The sequence below is a fragment of the Megalopta genalis genome, chromosome 5, assembly GCF_051020955.1.
Source record: "Megalopta genalis isolate 19385.01 chromosome 5, iyMegGena1_principal, whole genome shotgun sequence".
NCBI classification, from domain to species: Eukaryota; Metazoa; Arthropoda; class Insecta; order Hymenoptera; family Halictidae; genus Megalopta; species Megalopta genalis.
This window is the reverse complement of record NC_135017.1, coordinates 12,193,217-12,215,753: the sequence shown is the minus strand read 5'-3', so window position 1 is coordinate 12,215,753 and position 22,537 is coordinate 12,193,217. Positions and strand designations below refer to the sequence as shown.

The 22,537-nt window shown below is 40.6% G+C and overlaps 1 protein-coding gene across 7 annotated transcripts in view; it reads right to left on the bottom strand.

The window, feature by feature from the left end:
* Pdfr (Pigment-dispersing factor receptor) overlaps positions 1-22,537 on the bottom strand; it is a 71,258-nt gene that overhangs the window by 6,272 nt on the left and 42,449 nt on the right. For all 7 annotated transcript variants that reach the window (XR_004489675.2, XR_004489674.2, XM_076521400.1 and 4 more), the window contains exons 5-13: positions 13,985-14,145; positions 11,088-11,191; positions 9,760-9,904; positions 9,037-9,139; positions 7,750-7,870; positions 6,360-6,438; positions 5,981-6,066; positions 5,332-5,512; positions 2,750-2,864 (exon numbers count right to left, since the gene is read on the bottom strand). Coding sequence is in view for 5 of the 7 variants with exons in the window: in XM_076521400.1 (XP_076377515.1) it covers positions 2,750-2,864; positions 5,332-5,512; positions 5,981-6,066; positions 6,360-6,438; positions 7,750-7,870; positions 9,037-9,139; positions 9,760-9,904; positions 11,088-11,191; positions 13,985-14,145 (1,095 nt within the window). In the remaining 2 variants the exon portion in view is untranslated. The remainder of the gene's footprint in view (positions 1-2,749; positions 2,865-5,331; positions 5,513-5,980; positions 6,067-6,359; positions 6,439-7,749; positions 7,871-9,036; positions 9,140-9,759; positions 9,905-11,087; positions 11,192-13,984; positions 14,146-22,537) is intronic.

Genomic DNA, 22,537 nt, shown 5'->3' with positions numbered 1-22,537 from the left:
CCTGAACTTGTACTCCCTCCGATGGATTGCGATGCGTTCGACGTCGCCCTGAAGGGAATTTCGAACCGCGCCGCATTTCATCAACTTCCTTTTCTGCGACTTAATCTGTTTTTGTATCGACACGGTATGTGGAACAGGTCGACGATCGCCGAGAGAGCCGCAATTTCGGCGTCGCTCTGCTCCCTGAAAGGCCGCCCGCCTAAATTGCGTGCAAAATCGATCCCATCCCGGCAAGAAATCCATCTCAGCCGACGAAGGCGGTTTCCCGGACTTGAAGAGCACCTCGCGGAGTGCTCGGGCTTTCATTAATTTGATTGAACTCGGCCCGAAACCGCGCGGCGCCGCTTTAGCGACAACCCTTCAACCGGTGTTCCCGGCTTATATTTTCCGACCTTGTTTTAAAAATAATTTGCCGCACTGAATTTCGTAGCGGGAACATGCGGGAGAGAGAGAGAGAGGCCTGCAGCGAACCGTGAAGCAGATCCGGTCCCAGGATCCCGATCAAACGCGGGATGATTTGATGCACGTGATTCGGTTCGAGAGGGCAAAGGTAGAACGCGACCACCGATAAGGGCCGGGTCGTCCCCCGCCTGAGACATCGAGACCCATTGTCGATCAAATATCGTATTATACCCCCGCGCGCACTCTTCGTCCTTTCGACTGATTGTTTTCGACGGTTTTATGCCTTCAAGGGATTTTTCTCTGTTTTATTAAACTCTGCGAGTGGCAGTCGATGCGGGGAGAGTCTCAGGAAATCGATAGCAAACCGACGGAGTTGTGGAAAATTGATGCGGGTTTCATTTCAGCATGTTTGCGATTCGTGGAACAATTTCTCAGTGTCCAATGGACCGTCGAGAATTTGATGAGAGTCCGATGGATCCTTGGAAGATTCTGCACAGGTCCAATGAGCTGCTGCAAAAATTGCGATCGACTAAATGGATCGCTGGGAAATTTTTAAGAGTCGAATGGACCCCAGGAAAATTTTGTACGAGACCAATGGTCCCCTGGAAAATTTCTAAGAGTCGAATGGACCCCTGGAAAATTTTGTACGAGGTCAATGGACCACTGGATAATGTCTAGGAAATGAATGGACTCCTGGAAAATTTTTTACGAGACCAACACACCCCTGGAAAATTTCTAAGAGTCGAATGGACTCCAGGAAAATTTTGTACGAGACCAATGGATCCCTGGAAAATTTTGTACCAGATCAATGAACCACAGGAAAATGTCTAGGAAATGAATGAACTCTTGGAAAATTTTTTACGAGACCAACATACCCCTGGAAAATTTCGAAGAGTCGAATGGACCCCAGGAAAATTTTGTACGAGACCAATGGGTCCCTGGAAAATTTTGTACGAGATCAATGAACCACAGGAAAATGTCTAGGAAATGAATGGACTCCTGGAAAATTTTTTACGAGACCGATGGACCCCTGGAAAATTTTCTACGAGACCAATGGACCTCTGGAAAATTTTGTACGGGACAAATGAACCTCTGGAAAAATTATGACAGTTCTATGATAGTCCAATGGACCCCTGGAAAATTATGTACGGGTCGAATGAACCCTTGGAAAAATTCTGACAGCTCTGTGGAACCCTGGAAACATTGTGATAGTTGAACGGAGTTCTGGAAAATTTTGTGCGGGTCCAATGGACACCGAGGAAAATTTTGTACGAGTCGAATGGAGTCCGAGAAAATTCTTCGCAGTCCAAAATTTGTACGTAGCATATTTAATCGATTATCGATAGTATAAACAAACTAGCAACGATGACAGTATTCATATAACATTAATAGTTCTATTGCAAGCACTATTAATTTACGTTTTCTTTCACCGTGTTTCTCCCCGAATTGTTTAATGCTCTCATTTTGTCTAATTTCTCGTTTCATCGTCGCACAGTCTCGAGCTACACTTAACAAAGTATGTTGCCCAACAGGCAACCCACGGTTTGTTCGAATAATAGCGGCTATTTTTCTAACAGAACTTAATTAACGCAGTTAACGGTGGTCACGTAATATTCGGTTGAATATATACTCCGGAGTTCCACGGGCGAATTTTCAGACATGCTGGCGAACAAAGACGAACTTGGCACGACTTGCACACGTGCCAACAATTTGGGACACGGTTCAGGAATTCGGTGCTGCCTACGCTGCTGCTCGGTCCCGATCGAACTTTGAAACCGCAAAATTCGAAACTCACCCGCCGCCCCGCGGAGTCATTCTTTTTTTTCACCGATTACACGCAGAATCGCGGCGCCTTGTCTTTCTCGGTTTAATTGCAATTAAAATACATTGAATTTTAATGAGGCTTTTCACGGTCCCGCTCGCGAAGTTCCTTAATGAGTTAATATCGCGACCGAAGGTCGGGGAACAGTGGGCTGGAATTAGGGGCTGAAACAGTTGCGAGTGCGGGTTTTATTCCGCGAGGAAACGCAACGGCGAGAGGCTCGCCTATGCACCCATTCTTGATCGAACGTTTCGATGGAGTTTTGTACACCGGGTGGACCACAAGTACTGCTCAAAGAACTCCTTTTCATTGATTTTTCACAAACTGTTTGTACCGTTTCTTTCTGAGAGAGGTAAGCTAACTTCATAATTTTTAGGTTATTGTATTAGTAAGAAAGTTGTTGATTGTCAGAATTGCATGATTCATGGCCCACCGTATATATATAGCGGGCGCTTGAATGTTTGTGTAAAGCATAAAAGGTTTGATTATTTTATTGTTTGCACAATGAATGTTATAGCCACTAACCTGATGCAATCCGTTGGGGTTGACAACCACTGAAAGTTGACTGTCTCCTTGCTTGTAGGTCAGTGCCTCTCAACGAAAGGTAAACCGAAATGGTTTTGTCCAGGGCCAGTCTCACCTGCACGAGAATCACCGGTCAGTGCACTTGCGTTCAACTTGGTCCAACATGTATAATTCAATTCGTTGTTTATTTTATAAAATTTGTTTGATTTAGTTGAAACTTATTGGATGGACGCCACAATATTGTTTACATGCCCAGTGGACTCTTAGAAAGTCCAATGGAAATTTTCTGCGAGTTTAATGGACCCTGAGAAAATTTCAATAAGTCCAATGGACCTCAGAAAATTTTTACGAGTCCAATGGACCCTCAGAAAATCTTTACAAGTCCAAAGGACCCACAGAAAATCTTTACAAGTGCAATGGACTCACAGAAAATTTTGTACGAGTCCAGTGGACTTTCAGAAAATCTTTACAAGTCCAATGGACCCACAGAAAATTCTATACGAGTTCAATGGACTCTCAGAAAATTTTTACAAGTCCAATGGACTCACAGAAAATTTTCTACGAGTCCAATGGACCCTCAGAAAATTCCTACGAGTCCAATGGACCCTCACAAAATTTCTACAAGTCCAATGGACCCTCAGAAAATCTTTACGAGTCCAATGGACCCTCAGAAAATCTTTACAAGTGCGATGGACTCACAGAAAATTTTGTACGAGTCCAGTGGACTTTCAGAAAATCTTTACAAGTCCAATGGACCCACAGAAAATTCTATACGAGTTCAATGGACTCTCAGAAAATTTTTACAAGTCCAATGGACTCACAGAAAATTTTCTACGAGTCCAATGGACCCTCAGAAAATTTCAACAAGTCCATTGGACTCTCAGTGATTTTCCAAGGGTCTATCGCGGCCCAAAATATTGAGAACCACTGGGTCATGAGGATATGCGGCCGAGCCAATACGCCGCAACCGAACCAACACAACGCGGCCCGATGCGAACCAATCTGCGAAAGAATTGGAACTCAGCATGGAACCTACTAATTTCTCCCCCCTCCAACCGCTTTTCCAGCGTCGCAGGCACACGGTTATATTCGCACCAAGTGTTCTGTAAATGTTTACCTTAAACCAGGCCTGTGTTTTCCCCTCGTGCAATATGTGCCAGCAGTTCCATTCATTTAACATTCAGACAGCAATCGTGGCTGTCATTACTCATTCAACTATCCCTTTGTTAATTTATCAATACCTCCGTTTCGTTCAAATTAATATTTAACAATGTTTAATTAGTCGCGGACTCGAATAAAAGTCCTCTACTACGATGGAAATGAACTGCAATCAGAGTCCATCGCAAATAATAAAGCGCAAGTTTCTCGGAAATAGAAGATTATTAAAATGCAATTTCCTTTTATGCCGGATGCGTTCCGTACACTTTGATGCGTGCGTTTCCACCACGGCCTCGCGATTTCAACGCGGCCCAAGGTATTCCCAAGAGTGTATTGTTTACCCCGGCAATGTTTCCCATGCATAATGGATGATCGGGCTCCACTTGATCATTCGCGCCGGACGCAATCACTGGCCAGCTGTTAACGATTAAACGAAAAGGCGGGCGAGGTTACGCCAAACGCGACGCCGATTACAGACCTTTCAATTCGTTTCTAATCCCGCAAAATTAATGAATTTCTCGTCTCGAGCTTACCGGGCACCGATGTCGTCATGTTAACCTTTTTATACTTTTGCAAAAGTAACAATACAGTAATTTCTCCAAGAAATGTTCGGAGATCGCAGATCGGAGAATACTAAGTCGGCAAAAAATAATTGTACAATAATCTACACCGTCTAGATCGATTTGAAAAAGCTTCTATTATAATCTCCCTAAATCATTTCCAATGGAAAATATTTTTTCATTGGCGAAAGTGAATTTTCCAGCTTCGATTTTTCGTCCTTGGAAACTCTGCGTTCGAACGTCTCTCCAGGGTCTGAACAATTTTTCCCACGATTCCGATTACCACGATCTTCAAGATTAGAGTCTTCTCTTTCGAACGACGTCAAAGTTTTCGATCTACGATTTTGTCTTTCTGTTTTATCGCGGTCCGAAGCGACCAAGGTCGACGTTGCGGAAAATAAACTTTGACAGATTTTCGATTTTAATTCCAGTTCCTGTTAGCTAACTTTTTTGTTTCTAATTTTTTGCCACGATTCGAAGGCAGTTCGAAGGCCAATTCTTAGCTGACCCACTCACGATAAATTATATTGGCGTAGGATTAGCAGAGGGAAATTCACAGCAACCCGAAATTTGGCATTTCCGGGAGAAATTACTGTAATTGGAGTGCAGATCTTTATGCATTTAATGTTAAAATTGGTAGATAAAATTGTAAACGTAAGAAAAATTTCTAAAAACTGATGACTGTTCGCATATTATTTTTAACTAACTAAATTGATTAAAGAAAGAACAGAGTTCCTATCGGTCTCTTGATTTGTTGCGATTGGTAAAGAAAATTTGTATTCTGCATGAAGATCCGCAATCTAGTAATAATTTACGAAAATGTTTTGATAGAGGAATCGTTGTTTGTAGTACGAATTCGTTCACCTCTCCGTTTAGGAAGCAGTAGAGCGTCGCGATGAAGAGGCCCTGAAACGACTGCAGGAAATGAGTGGAGTAAGACCACAGCGCGAATTTCTTCACGTTGTGCAACGGGGCCTCGAACATGAACAGCGCGTTCGTGAGGCCCAGTAGGGGTAGTAGCACCACAGCCGCCCTCACGGCTTTCCTGAAGTCAAAGAAAAATTGTTATTTTACACAGCGATCCTTCAGGCGATAATTTAGTATTTATTAAATGGTATAGTTCGCTAAGATGATCGAAACTACCCTGTTTAGATTTTTTAGAAAATGTTAATTAAGAATTATTGAAATTGATCATAATGTTTACGACGAGCTCTAGTTATTAAATTAACATAAAACCGGTGTCTTACAGATTTCAATTTAAAATGGAATTTTTTTGCGGATTTTTGACGGCCTTGAATTTTATTTAACGGTCCTCTTACAAAAATTATGAAAAATACGCGTTAATAAATGTAATAATACATTAGAAGAAATTACTATTACCTTGATAGCTTCAATGTAAAGTTAGCATTTCTCAGTTTTCCTGAGTGGACTAAGAAAAAATCAATTTGGTCACATTTCGCCATCTTGTCCGACTATTACCATTTGTTAATTAATCCTCCGGCAATTTACGTACAGTACTTGCTCGATCTCGCTGGTGTGACTCTGTCTCAGCTTCAAGACTAGCACCCTCAGGATGTTCAGCAGGAACAGAAAATTGAGCTGACAAGTTTGAAAAATTCCAGCGCTTTAGACACACACATGCTGTGCTCGTAAAACGATAATTCGTCGCAGGAAATTATTGTATTTCGCGCGTGCCGCGAGCCGTGAAAAGAGACTTCAAATTAATAAAATCGATTCGACGGGCGACGACGTTCGCGGAAAAATGTTCGAACGTTGGATTTCCTCCGCCGATGGAAACCGACAGTTTTGGAATCGAGTGCCTCAGTTTCCTGTTACATCGGCGATATTATCGGGCTTTCCCGTGATCTGGAAGATTTCGAAAACTTTCTCACCAATATCACCGCGAACCTGGGTCCCTCGAGGATCCAAAAGTAGGAAGACAAATTGTATCCGGACCAACATCTGGAAAACCTATCATACGTCGTACCCGTGAGATATGTTGTCGTGATCTTTCGTGGTGTTCGTGTATTCAATAACACGCCGCGCGACGTCCGGGTCGACGGCGACCCGCCCCAGGCGAAACAATTTTCCGAGAGCCCGACAGACACACATGGAACGTTTCCGAGAGTCGAATGAACACCAAGAAATAATCCGAAAGTCGAACAGACAGCTGGAAAATGTCTTGAAGTCCGATCGACGTCAGGAAAATTTGTTCTAAGTACAATGGATCCCGGGAAAATTTTGTAGAAGACGATTGGACTCCCGGAGAATTACTGATAGTTTTGATTAATTTTTGTAAGATTAATGGACCTTGGGAAAAATCACTGAGAGTCGAATGGACCCAAGGAAAATTTTTAACAAGATTAATGGATCGCAGGAAAAATCTCTAAGAGTCCGATGGACTTCAGGACAATTTTTTGTAAGCTTAATGGATCGTAGGAAAAATTTCTGAGAGGTTAATGGACGTCAGGAAAATGTCTGAGAGTCCAATGAACCCGAGAGGAAAGTTTAACAATGTTAATGGATCACAGAGAAAATCTCTGAGAGTCCAATGGGAAATTTCTGAGCGTTCAGTGGACATTGAGAAAATTTCTGAGAGTCCAATGGACCATAGGAAAATTTTATAGACGATCAATGGACCAAGCAAAAATTTTCTGGGAGTCTAATGGACATCAGGAAAATTTTTGAGAGTCCAATGGACATCAGGAAAATTTCTGAGCGTCCAATGGACATTGAGAAAATTTCTGAGAGTCCAATGGACCATAGGAAAATTTTGTAGAAGATCAATAGACCATAGCAAAAATTTTCTGAGAGTCCAATGGACATCAGGAAAATTTTTGAGAGTCCAATGGACATTGAGAAAATTTCTGAGAGTCCAATGGACATTGAGAAAATTTCTGAGAGTCCAATGGACCATAGGAAAATTTCTGAGCGTCCAATGGACATTGAGAAAATTTCTGAGAGTCCAATGGACATTGAAAAAATTTCTGAGAGTCCAATGGACCATAGGAAAATTTTGTAGAAGATCAATGAACCATAGCAAAAATTTTCTGAGAGTCCAATGGATGTCAGGAAAATTTCTAAGAGTCCAATGGACTCCAGGAAAATATCTAGCAGTCCAATAGGTTCCAGAAAAATGTCCACAGTTTGCAAATCCTTCAAAAAGAATGTGTCTCCATGTAACTTGCACAAACGATTCGCTATAAACCGAGCGTGGCACGAGGCGTGTTACAGTAATTACACCGCAGATAAAAGTGTTTGAACGAATGTGTTAATACTCACTTTGACCTTGGATGATAATAGAACGCCGTGATGACTGCCCATACGAGGGTCATCACGACTGGACATCCCCAACCGACGAACCGGTACATCCGGTAGTACGAGGTCTCTTGGAACACCGTCACTGCGACAAACAGAATTGACGAAACAAAAAACGAGCAAGTGGGGTCCGGGGACGAAGACGCCTAACAATGACGGGCATCTTTAATTCTAGCCGGAAACAGGTCGGAGATTCAGGAATTTTTAATCAAACCCGGAACGCTCCTCTGTACACTCCGAGGAAAAACTGGCTGTGTGCACGGAGCCGAGAAATGTTTAATTTTCGCATAGTTAAACGGACCTCGAACGTGCTCTCCCCGTTGGTACCTTCTCTCCCCACCCATCCCTTGACTCCTGGCGTGGTTATAGCGATTTTGCTCTTCAACTTTCTGCCCGCCTTCTCTGCCAAATATTAGGCCAAACTAGTCGGCTAAGTATTCGCTCCTTTCTTTTTTCTATTTGACGTTCGCGTCGCGCGAACGAAGATCGTGAATGAATTATTAAACCGAGAAGTGACAGAAGAACGTCAGAGATGTACGCTCTAAATATTTAAACGAATAAATCTATTGGAAATGTAATGGAACATTCAGTTTCAATTATTTTCAGATTTTATCGCGATAAAATAAATTGGGAGTCTAATAGAAAATATTTTGCCGGTCGAAAATGTTCTGTAAAATTTTATTGCTAATAGAATCTTGGAGATATGTATTGTAAATATTTAAGAAAAAATTGAAACACAATAGACAATTTTTTACCAGTCCAAAAACTACTAGAGAATTGTTAAATTATCCTGAAACATTAATACGATGAAAATCACAGACCAGTCTCAATAGATTCATGAATTTGAATAAATTAAGCAACCTCTGGCACGTGTCAATTTCACCATGCGTATGATTTTTATTTATATTCGTGAACAAATTAGCGCGATAATATCGTGCACTAGCATGATCAATATTCATATAGCCTGGCCAACCTTCCACTGGCACCGTTTGTGTGCGCATAATATAGTGTTGTGGTCAGTGTCATGTAGGTCAGAAATAACAACATTAGCCCAGTTAATTAACGATGATTTAGTAGAGGGGCGAATTATAGTTGGAATAAAATTGTACTGTAATCTTAGAAAGAATTTATAGAAAATAATAGCGATGATCAAAATTTTAATAACAAAGGAAGAAAGGACTGTTCGGAAGTATACTGTTTCAAAATAATTAATTATTTAACCGTGATGGACTCGTAACGCGATGGACTCACCGGTGACCATGTTGTGGAGAAACAAGCCTTCTATGAACATCCACATGAACATCGCGGTTTTAGCGTACTCGAGAAGAGCGTAACTGGCCTCGCACAGGACAGGCTGGAAAAGAAAGTTTTTTTTTTCTCGAGTAATCTTCCTCTTCGAAACTCCTTTCCCAAGTCTGTTACATGCGAGGGATCTTAAAAGGACCTTCACAAATATATCTGTAACTTTCGTGATGAAAATCCTATCCAGTTCAAATTTTTCAGGCAGTTAGCTTGAGCTATCCTGTTAATATGAAAAAGAAATAAAAAATTTCTGCCAAGTGACAAATCGTTTTCGTGCACTAGAAAGTACTTACTAGTAGCTAATCCAGACTTTTATAATTAAATTCGTAACTTCTGGAAGAAAAATCCTATCGAGTTTAAATTTGCCATGCATATAGCTTAAACTATCCTTTTAATACAGTAAAAAAATAAAAAATTTCTGTCGAGCCACAGCGCTGAAAAAAATTTCCAAAATATGCACCCCACTCGAAGGTCATTCACTGTCAGGCCTAACGCAGACTTTCACAAATATATTTGTAACTTCTGTGAAAACGATCCTACCGTGTTAAAATTTGCCATGCATATAGCTTATACTACCCTTCTAATACAGTAAAAAAATAAAAAATTTCTGTCGAGCCATAGCGCAGAAAAAAATTCCGAAATACATGCGACAAATCGAAAAGTGTTACTCACAGTGTTCCCGATTCCTCTCTGGATGCCATAAGTCTTCCGCCTCAGTATTTCGATGTCTATGTACACGGTTAATCTAATGAGAACTTGAACGACCATGGCGACAAAGAGATTCTTGTGTATCCTGGTCCTAGTGTTCCGCAGGGATCTAAATTAAAGCGGACAATGGAATATGAAATCCAATTAAACTGCAAAAACACCGAACGATTATATGGTTATTTTAATAACCACCGGCGGCATCCATAATCGAGGAAACGCGATATTTATGTATAGCATGCTCCGAACGAACGAACGAATGAGCCGAGAACGCTCCTCGGCTTCTCGATGTGAAAATAGCAGTGGCGTTTCGTCTCGGACGCCTGGCTACGGTGACTTTACGCGTTTGGAAATCTTTGACGCCGTTAAAGTCTTCATTCCATTACCGCTGTGTCTTGGGACAAGATTAACCCAGTTCCATGGCACAAACAGAGTCCTTCATTTTTCCAGGTAAATCGCTTTTAGCTGCGACTCCGTGTTTCTCCGTTCCGCGAATGCGGGAAGGTCTAATTTCATTTCCCAGGAAACGAGGACTTTATGTATTAGCGTAACAGAGAATTTGATGGAGATTCAACGAGTTCGAAATTAAATCGCAGAAAATATGTTTACGGTGCTGTTTCACTTTGAATTGCATTAACTGTATTTCTGGCGCGTGTCGAGATTTATTTACGATTTATTTTATCATAGTCATTTGTCCAGAATTTATTTTCGATTTATTTCAACATAGTGATTTGTGCACTTTGCACGGTAGAATATATTATCGATTTATTTCAACATAATATTTTCTGCAGAATGTATACGGCAGAGTTTATTTTCAATTTATTTCACCGTACTAATTTCTGCGGGGTGCATGGCGGAATATATTTTCAATTTATTTCAACGTACTAATTTGCGCGGCATATATATGTTAAAATTTATTTTGACATATTAAAATTTATTTTAATGTACGAGCTTCTACGAGCTCCTCCTTGTGGTCAAATTTATTTTCAGCACTCATGTTTGTACAGTATGAATGTTAAAAGTGATTTTATACGATATATATATATATATATATATATATATATATATAAATTGAAATTTATAAAACATATAAAATATATAAATATATATATATATAAAATAAATAAATACACGAAACATATAACTATGTAAGATATATAAAATAAATTTCAACGTACAGACTGTATGAATTTGCTGCGTTAAAATAAATTCAAACTAAAGTTTATGGTCGGAGTATGTAGAACATCAAAGCTATTTCCGACAGTGTTAATCTAACACGGAGATCCAAGACTGACCTAAACCGACAGAAGATGGCAAGGGAGGCGAGCAAGGCCACCAAAGAGACGCTCAGCCCGACGAACTCCAAGGTACGTGTCTTCTCTGCGATGTCCATCTTCATCTACAACAATAATAATTCAATGGAATCAGTGAATCGGAACCGCGAAATTCCAGTTTGTTGGCGGACCATCGACTCCGACACGCGCAGCACGATACAATTTGTCAGACGTAACGCGAGCCTGGAATGAAAAAAGGAAAGGACCCGGCCCGATGATTTATGGCAGCCGGGCGACACGACGAATCATGATGTATCGTCGGAAGTTACGTCTTCAACTGCGATGGCTGCGGAAAAATTCATGAGCGGCGTGATCAATCGGCGAGAGTTGGCGCGACGTTCGCTGACGCAAAACTCGCCGCAATTTACAGTAATTCCTCCGGGAAATGTTCGGAGGCCGGAATCGAAACCGGCAGATACGAGAATACTAAGCCGCGATTCTTCGGGCCGCGCGGCTCGTTTCAATAGAAACTCGGGTCAGTCGGCGAAAAATAATTGTACAATAATCTACACCGTCTAGATCGATTTGAAAAAGCTTCTACCATAATCGCCCTAAAACATTTCCAATGGAAAATATTTTTTCATTGGCGAAAGTGAATTTTCCATCTTCGGTTTTTCGTCCTTGGAAACTCTGCGTTCGAACGTCTCTCCAGGGTCTGAACAATTTTTCCCACGATTCCGATTACCACGATCTTCAAGATTAGAGTCTTCTCTTTCGAACGACAGTCAAAGTTTTCGATCTACGATTTTATCTTTCTGATTTATCGCGGTCCGAAGCGACCAAGGTCGACGCTGCGGAAAATGAATTTTGACAGATTTTCGATTTTAATTCCAATTGCTGTTAGCTAACTTTTTCTCGCTAATTTTTTTCACGATTCGAGGGAAATTCGGAGGTCACACGACAGGATTCGATGCAATTCGGAGACTACATGACACGATTCGAAGCATCGACAATAAGTTAATAGGCGTAGCACTAATTTCCTAGCACAGGGAAATTCACAGCAACCCGAAATTTGGCATTTCCGGGAGAAATTACTGTAATTCGTATCAACATACAGGAGTTCTGTTTTTGCGTGGACCGTCGTAAGGGGCGCGGGACGGATGCGAGAGGCCTAATCGATTTCCTTTCGTAACTTAATTTCTTTTCATTTCTAAGCCGGGAATCGATTTGGCCCACTTCCATGGTACTCGAAACTTCAACAGCATAATCGGGCGCGCAGCGTATACATAGACGACGATTATGTCTCTCCGACCTCTTTTTCAACGAACCAGACAGACATCTGCCATAAAGATATTGACGCCGTGGACGAGTGTTCGCGTTGATAAGGCGCAGTTAGAAGAAGCTGCGATAGAAGAGGTGGTACAAGACGCGGGGAAAAATTTGTGGAGGCTGTAGAGAATTTCTAAGGCTCGCGTGAAAATTTTAGAAGCTGGAGAGAGGATGTGGAATACGTCAGAAAAATTCTACGGTCATGGGAAAAATTCTAGGATCGTAGAAAAAGTGTAGATACGTGGACAAATTTTTGGCTCACAGACTACGGCGAAGACCGTGAAAATTGGATTTACTTCGCCGCGACACGACCGATAAATTCATCACCGGCCGGTTAACTTCGTGATCAATTATGAAGACGATCGGGCGTGTGCTATAGTGGTTTCTAGGTCAGATTATTTGCTCGTGCAGATGCTAGTCTATCAATCCACCCAGAAATCGGACAGAATTGTTTCGGAAGGCTCTTTTTTTAGAATACCATTTTTTTGGGCCATCTTTGTGACTTCACGGAGTTCTGAGAAGTTGGACGATTTTTTGTGGCACTTAAAATTATGCGGATTTCGTAGAACGAAGTTTTCTCTTTCGAATGAGCCCAAAACTATCGAGCTGCGATTTTTTCTTGCCATTTTGCGGCGGTTCGAGTTCAAAGTTCGCCGCCAGCTCATGAAATCAAGGCTAAAGATTCGGCAATATTCAAAGGTCTGTCACTTCGTCAAAAGAAATCGTAGGTAGGTGAGTCTTAGCTCCTTTTAAAGGGCATGAAATTTGCTTTCAAGATACGTAAGTTGTTTTGAATTAGGATTACTGTGTCGTTGATAGCCGCGACTTCAGTAACAATGTCCATTTTCTGGTCATTTCGCAACTTCACGGACCACTGGGGAGTTCAAAAAATTTTTTCAACCACTGAAACCATAAGCATCTTGAAGAGCAAAGTCTCCTCTTTCCAAAGAGTTGAAGAACGTCGACTCTTGATTTTTTGTCGCCATTTTGTGCCTGTTTAAATCGTAAGTCTTATTTTAGTGCTAATTGCTAAATGTACACCGCTTCGTGTATTTTCAAAGTTCTATAACTTCGTCGAAAAAAATCACAGAAACACCAACTTAGACTCGTTTTAAAGAGCGTGAATCGTACTTTCTATAGGATAAAATAATTTGATCCTACGACTATGATTTAACACGTTCCGTGCCGAGCTTTTTTTACTCGAATCTTCACACTTTGATATTTTACTAAAACTTGATGTATTACGTGCAATTATTAATTCTCGTACACATAACAACGTAACAAAAACTTATCAACGCCCATTCTTGCGGTGGAAATTGATTCTTCGGTTCTAAATTTCTTGTAAACAATTTGTTCAGTTCACTAAGTAAACGTGCAAGCGTGTACCATCGATGGTACACGTGGCACGGAACGTGTTAAATAATCACCGGATTCTATAAGTTACATCTTCTTCTGGGCTCCTAAACAGTTTCGCCAAGATCCCGCGGGCGTCAAACGATCTAGATTGCGTTTATCGATTAAGACGGGCCTGGATAGGGAAATTGAAAGCTCATCTAAGTTCCGAAGCGATCTAATCGTGTGGTACTCACGTTGCCCTCGATGGTGTTCGTGTAAACTTTCCCATGTAGCCGCAGCATTTCCGGTGTCAGGCAGGTCGTGTAGTTCGCCCATCCGTGCGGCGAGTCCTCGGCGCTGGTCCCATTCTGGCCTTCCCAGCGACCGTTGTAACCGCACTTCTTCTCCACGGATTCTGTACAAACAACGAGCACGGGTCAACCCTCGAGTCCTATGCACCGTGTACAACGGTTCACGGAGAGCTGGATCGATCTAGTTGAGGACAGGTCTCGAACACCTCGCTAGACAAATTGCGTCCTGAATTCCGCTATAAATTTCGAGACTCGTCGCCGAAATGCAGTATAACTATCCTAACTGACGTGGAAATACAGTAAATTGTCCCTAATTGACGCTCGGCGTGGAAACAAAAATGGACAATTCGGGAAGAGCAGATACGATTATTCCAGCCTTGCTGCTGTAGATGTTGCACGATTCCCGTGTGCTGTGTCTTTGAAAAATTTTTTCGACGAAAATGAATTATACACGGAGAAAGTAGAGATTTCAGGCTTTAAAGTGAGCCTAGTTTCGTTGTTCTACGATTTTTTTGCACGAAGTTACAGCTGTTCGAATATCTTTAATTTTTCGGAAACTCGAAATTTCGTGTAAAATCTGGAACGAGATTTTCCCATCCGCTGTGTCGCAAATAAATTTTATTAAAGAAATTGATGGACGGTCTCCGAAAGTAGACGCTTCGAGCTTTAAAATGAGCGAAGTTCCATCGTTGTATGATTTTTTTGCACAAAGTTACAGCTGCTTGAATATCGACAATTTTTTCGAAAATTTGTAACTTCGACGAAAGTAGGAAATGGCTCGTTTTTATTGTTACCGATTGTCAACAATTGGTAATCCTCTTCCCAAATTGTCCATTTTTGCACTTTTAAAAATAAAATATATCATTTTATCGAAATAATGCACTTTTGAAAATGATAATCGTTCGAATGGTATTTTATTCGAGAAACGCTGAAAATATTCGTGGCATGATTCGGAATATTTTGTTTATTTCATTTATTATCGTCGAACAAAAAAAAAACATGTATTTCATGTTCAATCGGCTCTGTATTATACTCTGAATTCTCCGGTTTATCGCAATCGAATATTTTATTCATTGACATTTTTATGTGAAATGCTATTTTAGAAATCTATTATTTAAAACAGTATTTCGAATATTTTCTCTGAAATTGTTACCGAGATCTGGTGATGTGCTAGCTACAGTGTGCATTAAACGATAATACAATCAACACTCGGCGTCGAATCGTGAATTTCGTAAAAACAATTTATTTGTAAACAGGTACCGGCACTATTTTGTTTAACAGTGTATTTAACGAGTGTTTACGTCGTCTGCAATTTATATGGAAATTCTGATCCAGAGGTGTCGGTTCGCGATTTGCGAATTGCGTTTCTCTTACTGATTTTTCTCAATATTGAAAATATTATTAAAAAAATATTGTAACATTAAAATATAAGAAAAAAAAACGAAATGTATTGAATTCGTTATGATACCGTAGGATATAGGGCTGTAAGCACGAAAATACCGAACGTGGACCTAAATTTTGCAGGCCATTTTGAAATATATATCTTCGAGAAAATCGCATAAAAAATCCTGACCACTGATAGCGTTATGAATCGGCCGCAATTTTCTTAACTTTAAATAAATGAAAAAAAAATGAAAGTGAAAATAAAAACCTCGATTTCTTCAAACAGACACGCTAGAATACCATCTTAAATGCTGTTTGAAAACGTAACCGCACCGAGACACGTGTGATTTCCAAAGCGGCGCCCACGATTTCGAATGAAACAGAATACATTTATCGTTCAATATTTGAGATAACGTTCTATCGATTGCTGAACATCCGCGACGTATTATTTCCCGTCGCTCGAGGTTTCAAAATATCGTTTCCGCACGTCGAACTGCAAACAGGGCTCTCTTGAAACCGTGTTCTCTTATTTCTTTCACGTGTCGCCGCCGTTCGGACAGGCACGGACGACGGAGGACACCGTCGATTACCATAAAATCGATTAACAAGGTAAACAGGAATTAATGAATTCAATTCGAGATTTCCGTTTTACATTATCGTTATGTAAATCGGTGTTTGGTTTTGCCCGCCGGCCCGGTTTTTCGTTCCGCCGGAAACCGGGAAATTCTGTATTCCGGAATTTACCGATGCAGAATTCTTCGAATTGGACAAACACGTTCGCAAGAGAAGCACACCGGTAATTAATGTTTGCGCGAGACAGTTGTCCCGGCGGCTTCTCGTTTGTCGAACATAAACCAGGCAAAGATTAACGACACTTTTTTTCATCACGCCTCCGTGTATTTTCACGTCGTTTTTCACTCTTCGAAATTATACTTGGATAAAGTTTTACTTGACTTAAGTTACACTTGAATCAAATGCATACTCAAATTAACTCAACTCATTCTTAAATCTAATTGTACTTGGCTTAAGTGGTGCATCATTCAAGTCGTACACAATGTAATAATTGAATAAAGTTGTACTTGACTCAAGTATAATGTAACTCATACTTGACTCAAGCTTTAACTAAAGCAACTCATACTTGACTCAAGTTGTAACTAAAGCAACTCATACTTGACTTAAGCTACAACTAAAGTAACTCATACTTTACTCAAGTCATGCTTGGATAAATTTGTACTTGACTCAAGTTACACTTAAATTAAGTCGATACTTGAATTAAGTCAATATCTAAATTAGCTCAACTCATATTTAAATCTATCTGTACTTGGATTAAGTAGTGCTTCACTTATGTAAGTCGTAGAAAGTGGTAGCTGCATCAAGTTGTACTTGATTCAAGCTACAATTAAAGTAACTCGTACTTGACTCAAGTTATACTTGAATCGATTCGTATTTGACTCAAATTATGCTTAAAGAAAGCCACGCCAGATCAAAGGTTACAATTAAATGAGTCTATGCCTGATTCAACACCTATCTAGGCCAAATCATACTTGATTTACTGACGTAAGTTAGTAACCGTTACTAACCTAACTCACGCCATAACTGAATTCAAGTTACGCTTAAGACAAGCCGCTCTTGGCTCCAGATATATCTAAAAAATTGTCCACATTCAAGCTATTGTATCTCCGCGAAAAAAATCGTACAATACTCCGCCGTGGTTCATTTCACAGGCTGAAGTCTCTACTTTAACTTGCTCGTCTTGTCTTTTTTTCTCTAGAAAGGCTTTGATGCCGGAAAGCTGATGAAAAAGTGGAGATGATTCTTTTTCCCTGACGACACAGTTTTCATTGAAAGCGCAACAATGCGGCGCACAGTGCAACATTAGATACAAAAAGCAGGCCAAAACACGATTTTTCACATCTTTTACCGTTTTCAATCGTTTTTAATACTTTGCGATTGTTTTCAATATTTCGTAATGGCTTTTGATATTTCGAAATGGTTTTCCATATTTTTTACAATGGTTTCTAATATTTTGCAATAGTTTTCAATACTTTTCAATAGCGCCACATAGTTTTTCACCAACTCTAAGCTGTTTCTGATTGTCCCCAGTTTCTTTTACGTGCATACATAATTGTTACGTGTAAATAATTACACAGCATTCGTGCAACGCAAACAATAACAACATTCGTCTCCCAGCGCTTGAAATAATTCCCACAATGTTCATATACAATAAATAAATAAATAGCCACGTTTTGACTCGATTAAACAATAAAATAATATTTCTAATATTCTATTAATCATTTCTAGTTGTTCATAATTACTTGTTCCACATTAAGGTGTTACAAATAAATTAGTAAATAAATTTTCGACGCGTTATGTCAGCCGGTGAAATAATTTCGGCCAGCGAAATCTGACCGAGTCTTCTCGGCTCGTTCAACCCTCGATTGTGTACGCGAAGCTACCCCTAGTGTCTGGATATTTTCGGCCGGGGATGTAGACTGTGGAAACAATGGTGATTCCGAGGCGAGCACCGAAAGAATTTCATTTCGCAGCAGTGTTATCGGAGATCCGCAATAAAGAGGGACCATGAATATTCCGTTGGAAAAAGGACGAAGTGGAAAAGCTGCTCAAAGAGAAGCGTATCCGGCCCGCCTTCTTTAAAGCCTTTCCTTAAAGACTGCAGCTTCAGAATGGCGGCGCTGGCTTCCCTTTTTCGCGGTCGTAGTTTCGAGGCGGCCACAAAGCCGGCCACGACAAAGCGCCCGCTATTGATCTGATCTTTTCGACTGGCCGGTTGTAATTAGCGGGCGAAAATGTTCATCGAAAATTCCCTCCTTGGCCGGCCGGGTAACTCCTGCTCCCTCTCGTTCCAGTCTCGTTCCTCTTATTCGGAAAATCAAACGAATTAACAATAGAAGCACCTCGGACAAAGAAGCAAACCGTACGAATTGAAATCGGCCGATAAAAAAAGAAAACGTGGAAGTAGGTCGAACGCGGAGAGGAAATTATAATTGCGTTTGCTTCAATTTAACATCGAGCGGCGCATTAACGGGCAAAAATATGTCAGCGAAGAAATACGAATATTTGCGAACACTGTTCCACCACCGATCGTGTACACGCATGCTTCCTTTCGCGTAGCAATTTATTTCCGTATGGGATACTTCGTTGATTTTACAAATGTATATAATAAGAATTTTTAAATATATACTTTTTACAAATGTGTAATAAGAATTTGAAATGTATAATTTGCCATGCGAACCTGATGTACTTGAATGAAATAAATACGTTCTTTGTTCTCCGTGAAATGAATCATTTATAATATTATTACCATGGAATTTCTCAGTTTCGTGTGTGGCATGACGTTTGTGTTTGTATTTAATCTAATTGGATGTAATTTAATTGAATTGTAATTCAATTTGATTTCATTTCATTTAATTCAATCTCATTTCATTCATTATTTGAAAGAAATATAAGAAGCTTATTTTTCGAAATATTACGTGTTTACGCTATTTCCACGGATTTAGCTTCTCTGATAAATATTAATCGTAAGAAATGGAATTTCAAACGATTAAAAGAAATTTAGACACGCGGGAAATGCTACTTCTTTATAGCACGACATAAATAATTATTCTCGGTGCATGTACATGTCTCTATGACGTCGATTAAATCTCGAAACATTATTTCATTGAAACAAGAGTATTTCTATAACAATTTCCAATACTTTTTCAAATGTTTTCACCCAGGTCTGATTACCCGATGTTTTTATTTACATTTGTTCCATCTATTTTCTGTTGTAATTCCGCGAGAAAATATCGAACGAGGATGCGCCTGGGCTCATTTTAAAGCGCAAAGCCTCCGCATTCGAGTACACGTATTTTTTTTTTTTTAGCACATTTCCACTGAAAAATAATAGCGGCGGAAGTAAATGCGACCGTACTTGAGAATTGAAAAAAATTCACGCGCCCCTAGAGAGAGAAGAAAAAATTTTCTCCGATTCAGGCGAACGTGGATTCACAGGCCGAAGTCTCTTCTTTCAAACGAGATCGAAATTATGGCGATACGATTTTATGTCGCAGTTTTATGCCACTTCGAACGAAATATGTGCCGTTTAATGTTAAATGCCGCGGAATATTCGTGACAGCTTGTCCTTTTCGACATCGTAGACGCGTCGGAAAATAATTTGTTATTATTATTAACATTGAGAATCTCGATAAAAAATGTGATGGAAGAGGTAATCGCGTTGTTGGCGGATTTATGAGCACGTGTCTCCGATTGCGAAGGATTCCTGAGCGACTTTCGAGGGCAACTGAAGGATGTTGAAGTTCCCCAAGTGTTATAGATCTGTCGCGTTGTTCGTGTCGCGCTTTAATCGGACGTGGGTGGCCCCCACCCGAATCGGGAGCAAGCACTGAAAGAAAGGAAAGGGCAAGGACATGGAGCAGCGAAGGAGACAACGGCGTTTCGAGGGAACATGGAGAGACCGGTTTGACAGTGATTCAATAAGTGGAATGAAAGGAAATCTCTCTGAAAGCTTCGTAAATCAATGGAACATGGTCTGGGAAATTTACAGGGCACGAGCTTCCACAGACGCTGCTCCGATGATCATGTTTCTCAGACAATCGAAATTACATGTTCATTTGGCGGTACTACGTCTGAGCTTGATAATTGTTTGTTGCAGATGGGGATCCTGTTGTTCACTTAAATTAATTGCGTTATGTACGACTTGATTTAAGTATGACTTCAGGAAACATAACTTGATTTAAGTATGACTTGAGGGAACACAACTTGATTCAAGTATTTTTAGCTTGACTCATGTGCAACTTGATTTAAGTACACTTGGCTTGGGAACACACGACTTGGGTCAATTCAAGTTCGTCCTAGGAATCTCAACTTGATTCAACTTTGGACTGGAAAGACTCAAATTGACTCAAGTATAACTTGGAAAGACTCAACTTGATTCGAGAATGACTTGGAAGAACGCAACTTCATCGAAATATAACTCGAGTAATCAGCAATTTGGTTTAAATATAATTTAGTCAAGTACAACTTTGTCCTCCAATTTGTTGACGAATACAGAAATGTTTCTACTGGGCCTGCAAATTTCTTCAACATTCCTACACCTTCTTACCAGCTTCTAGAATTTTTCTGTTAGCCTCAACATGTTTGTACAGGCTCCACAATTTTTTGACGAGCCCTGTACTTTTTCACATAACTTGATCGAAGCACAACTTGATCTAAGTCATGGTTGAGTCAAGTCGAATTTAATCGAAGTATAAACTGTGTCAGACATGGCTTGTTTGTAGTATAAAATGAGTCAATTGTGGCTTGATTTGTGCACGACTTGAGTCAGTTGTGACTTGATTTAAACTTAAGACAACCTAAATCTGGGCGATGTCAATAATTAGTAGACTGAATCTAGACTCGTCTCGCTTGAAATTCCAGGACATAGAAATGGTACTCCCCAACATCGCGACGCTACTAATGTCGCCGCAGCTGGCATGAACATTTAATTTTCTCGTGTCGCCGTGAACGCTCGAGAGAAGTTACTTAATAGACGGTTTCTCGTTGAACGATACGTCGCCCAGGTTTTTCATGCCGCTCCACTTTAATATGTCGCGTTCCGACACACATCGATTCGTATGCACGTGCGGCTTGCTTGAACTTGCCCCGCCGGCCTTCGCGATGCACTTCCGTCTACACCGCGACAGTAACGGGCCTGAAACAGAGGGCGAATGAGAAGCCCGGCCGTTTGATGGTGTGCGGAACAGGGACGCGGCGGTGTGTTGGCGCACCGCTCGACCCACTTCTCCGCATTTTGATTGCACTCGATAACGCCGCGACATGTTACGATCCCTAACAGCGCGGCAAAACTCCCACATCCCCGCGGCCTCCTCGCGCCACCTCTCCGCTGGCTTTTCTGCATGTATCAGCCAGCCGTCTCCCGCATCTTCGCTCCGGGATCCGACGGCGTAATCACCAACGATTTTTCGTCTCTGCCTCGTAAATAAAATAGCGCCGGTACTAGCACGATTAAATCCAACCCCGACCGCTTTCTTATCGCTCCCCCTCCCCTCCCTCACCGATACCTAATGCACACGTGCAATTAACCTCGATGCGCCCTCTTGAACGCTGAAGAATCCGGCCGTTCCTGGCACTCTGCTCTTTTCAAATCGCTCGGAGAAATCGCGAAATGGTGCAGCATCGTTGCGGGTTAATTAACCTGTCGATTCAGTATAATTATCTTTGTTTTCTATTAGCGTACTTGAAAGCAATTGATTCGGTCCTGGATTAAAAATTTCACTGTTTATACTGCGATTAAATTCTACTTGATTGAACTTGTGCTCAGCTCAAGTTGTGCGAAGAGGTGCAGGGCTCGTCGGAAAAATCGTCGGTCCTGTAAAAAAATGTTGAGGCTTACGGAAAAATTCTGGAAGCTAGACCAAATATATAGAAGTCAACAGAAAAATTGTAGGGCCGTAGATAAAATTTTCCGGCCCGCCAAAAAATTGTGGAACTAACAGGAACAGGGTAGAGATATGTCGACAGTTGTAGGCACTATAGGAAGATTTTAAGACCTACTAAAAAAATTGTAGGGTTAGCAGAAAAATTGTGGGACATCCAGAAAAATTCTAGAGGATGGTAAGAAGATACAGGAATGGTCAGAAAAATTTGCGGGAGCTGTAGAAACATTTTTGGGTTCGATAAAAAATTGGGTATACTCGACTGAAGTTGAATAAAATTGCAATTGACTTAAGTTATATTCGGAGAAAGTTGTATTTGACTCAAGATCTTTGGAATAAAATTGCAATTGACTCAAGTTCTTTGGAATAAAATTGCAATTGACTCAAGTTCTACTGGAATAAAATTGCACTTGACTCAAGTTCTACTGGAATAAAATTGCACTTGACTCAAGTTCTTTGGAATAAAATTGCACTTGACTCAAGTTCTTTGGAATAAAATTGCAATTGACTCAAGTTCTACTGGAATAAAATTGCACTTGACTCAAGTTCTTTGGAATAAAATTGCACTTGACTCAAGATCTACTGGAATAAAATGACACTTGACTCAAGTTCTATTGGAATAAAATCGCACTTCACTCAAGTTCTCCTTAAATAAAAT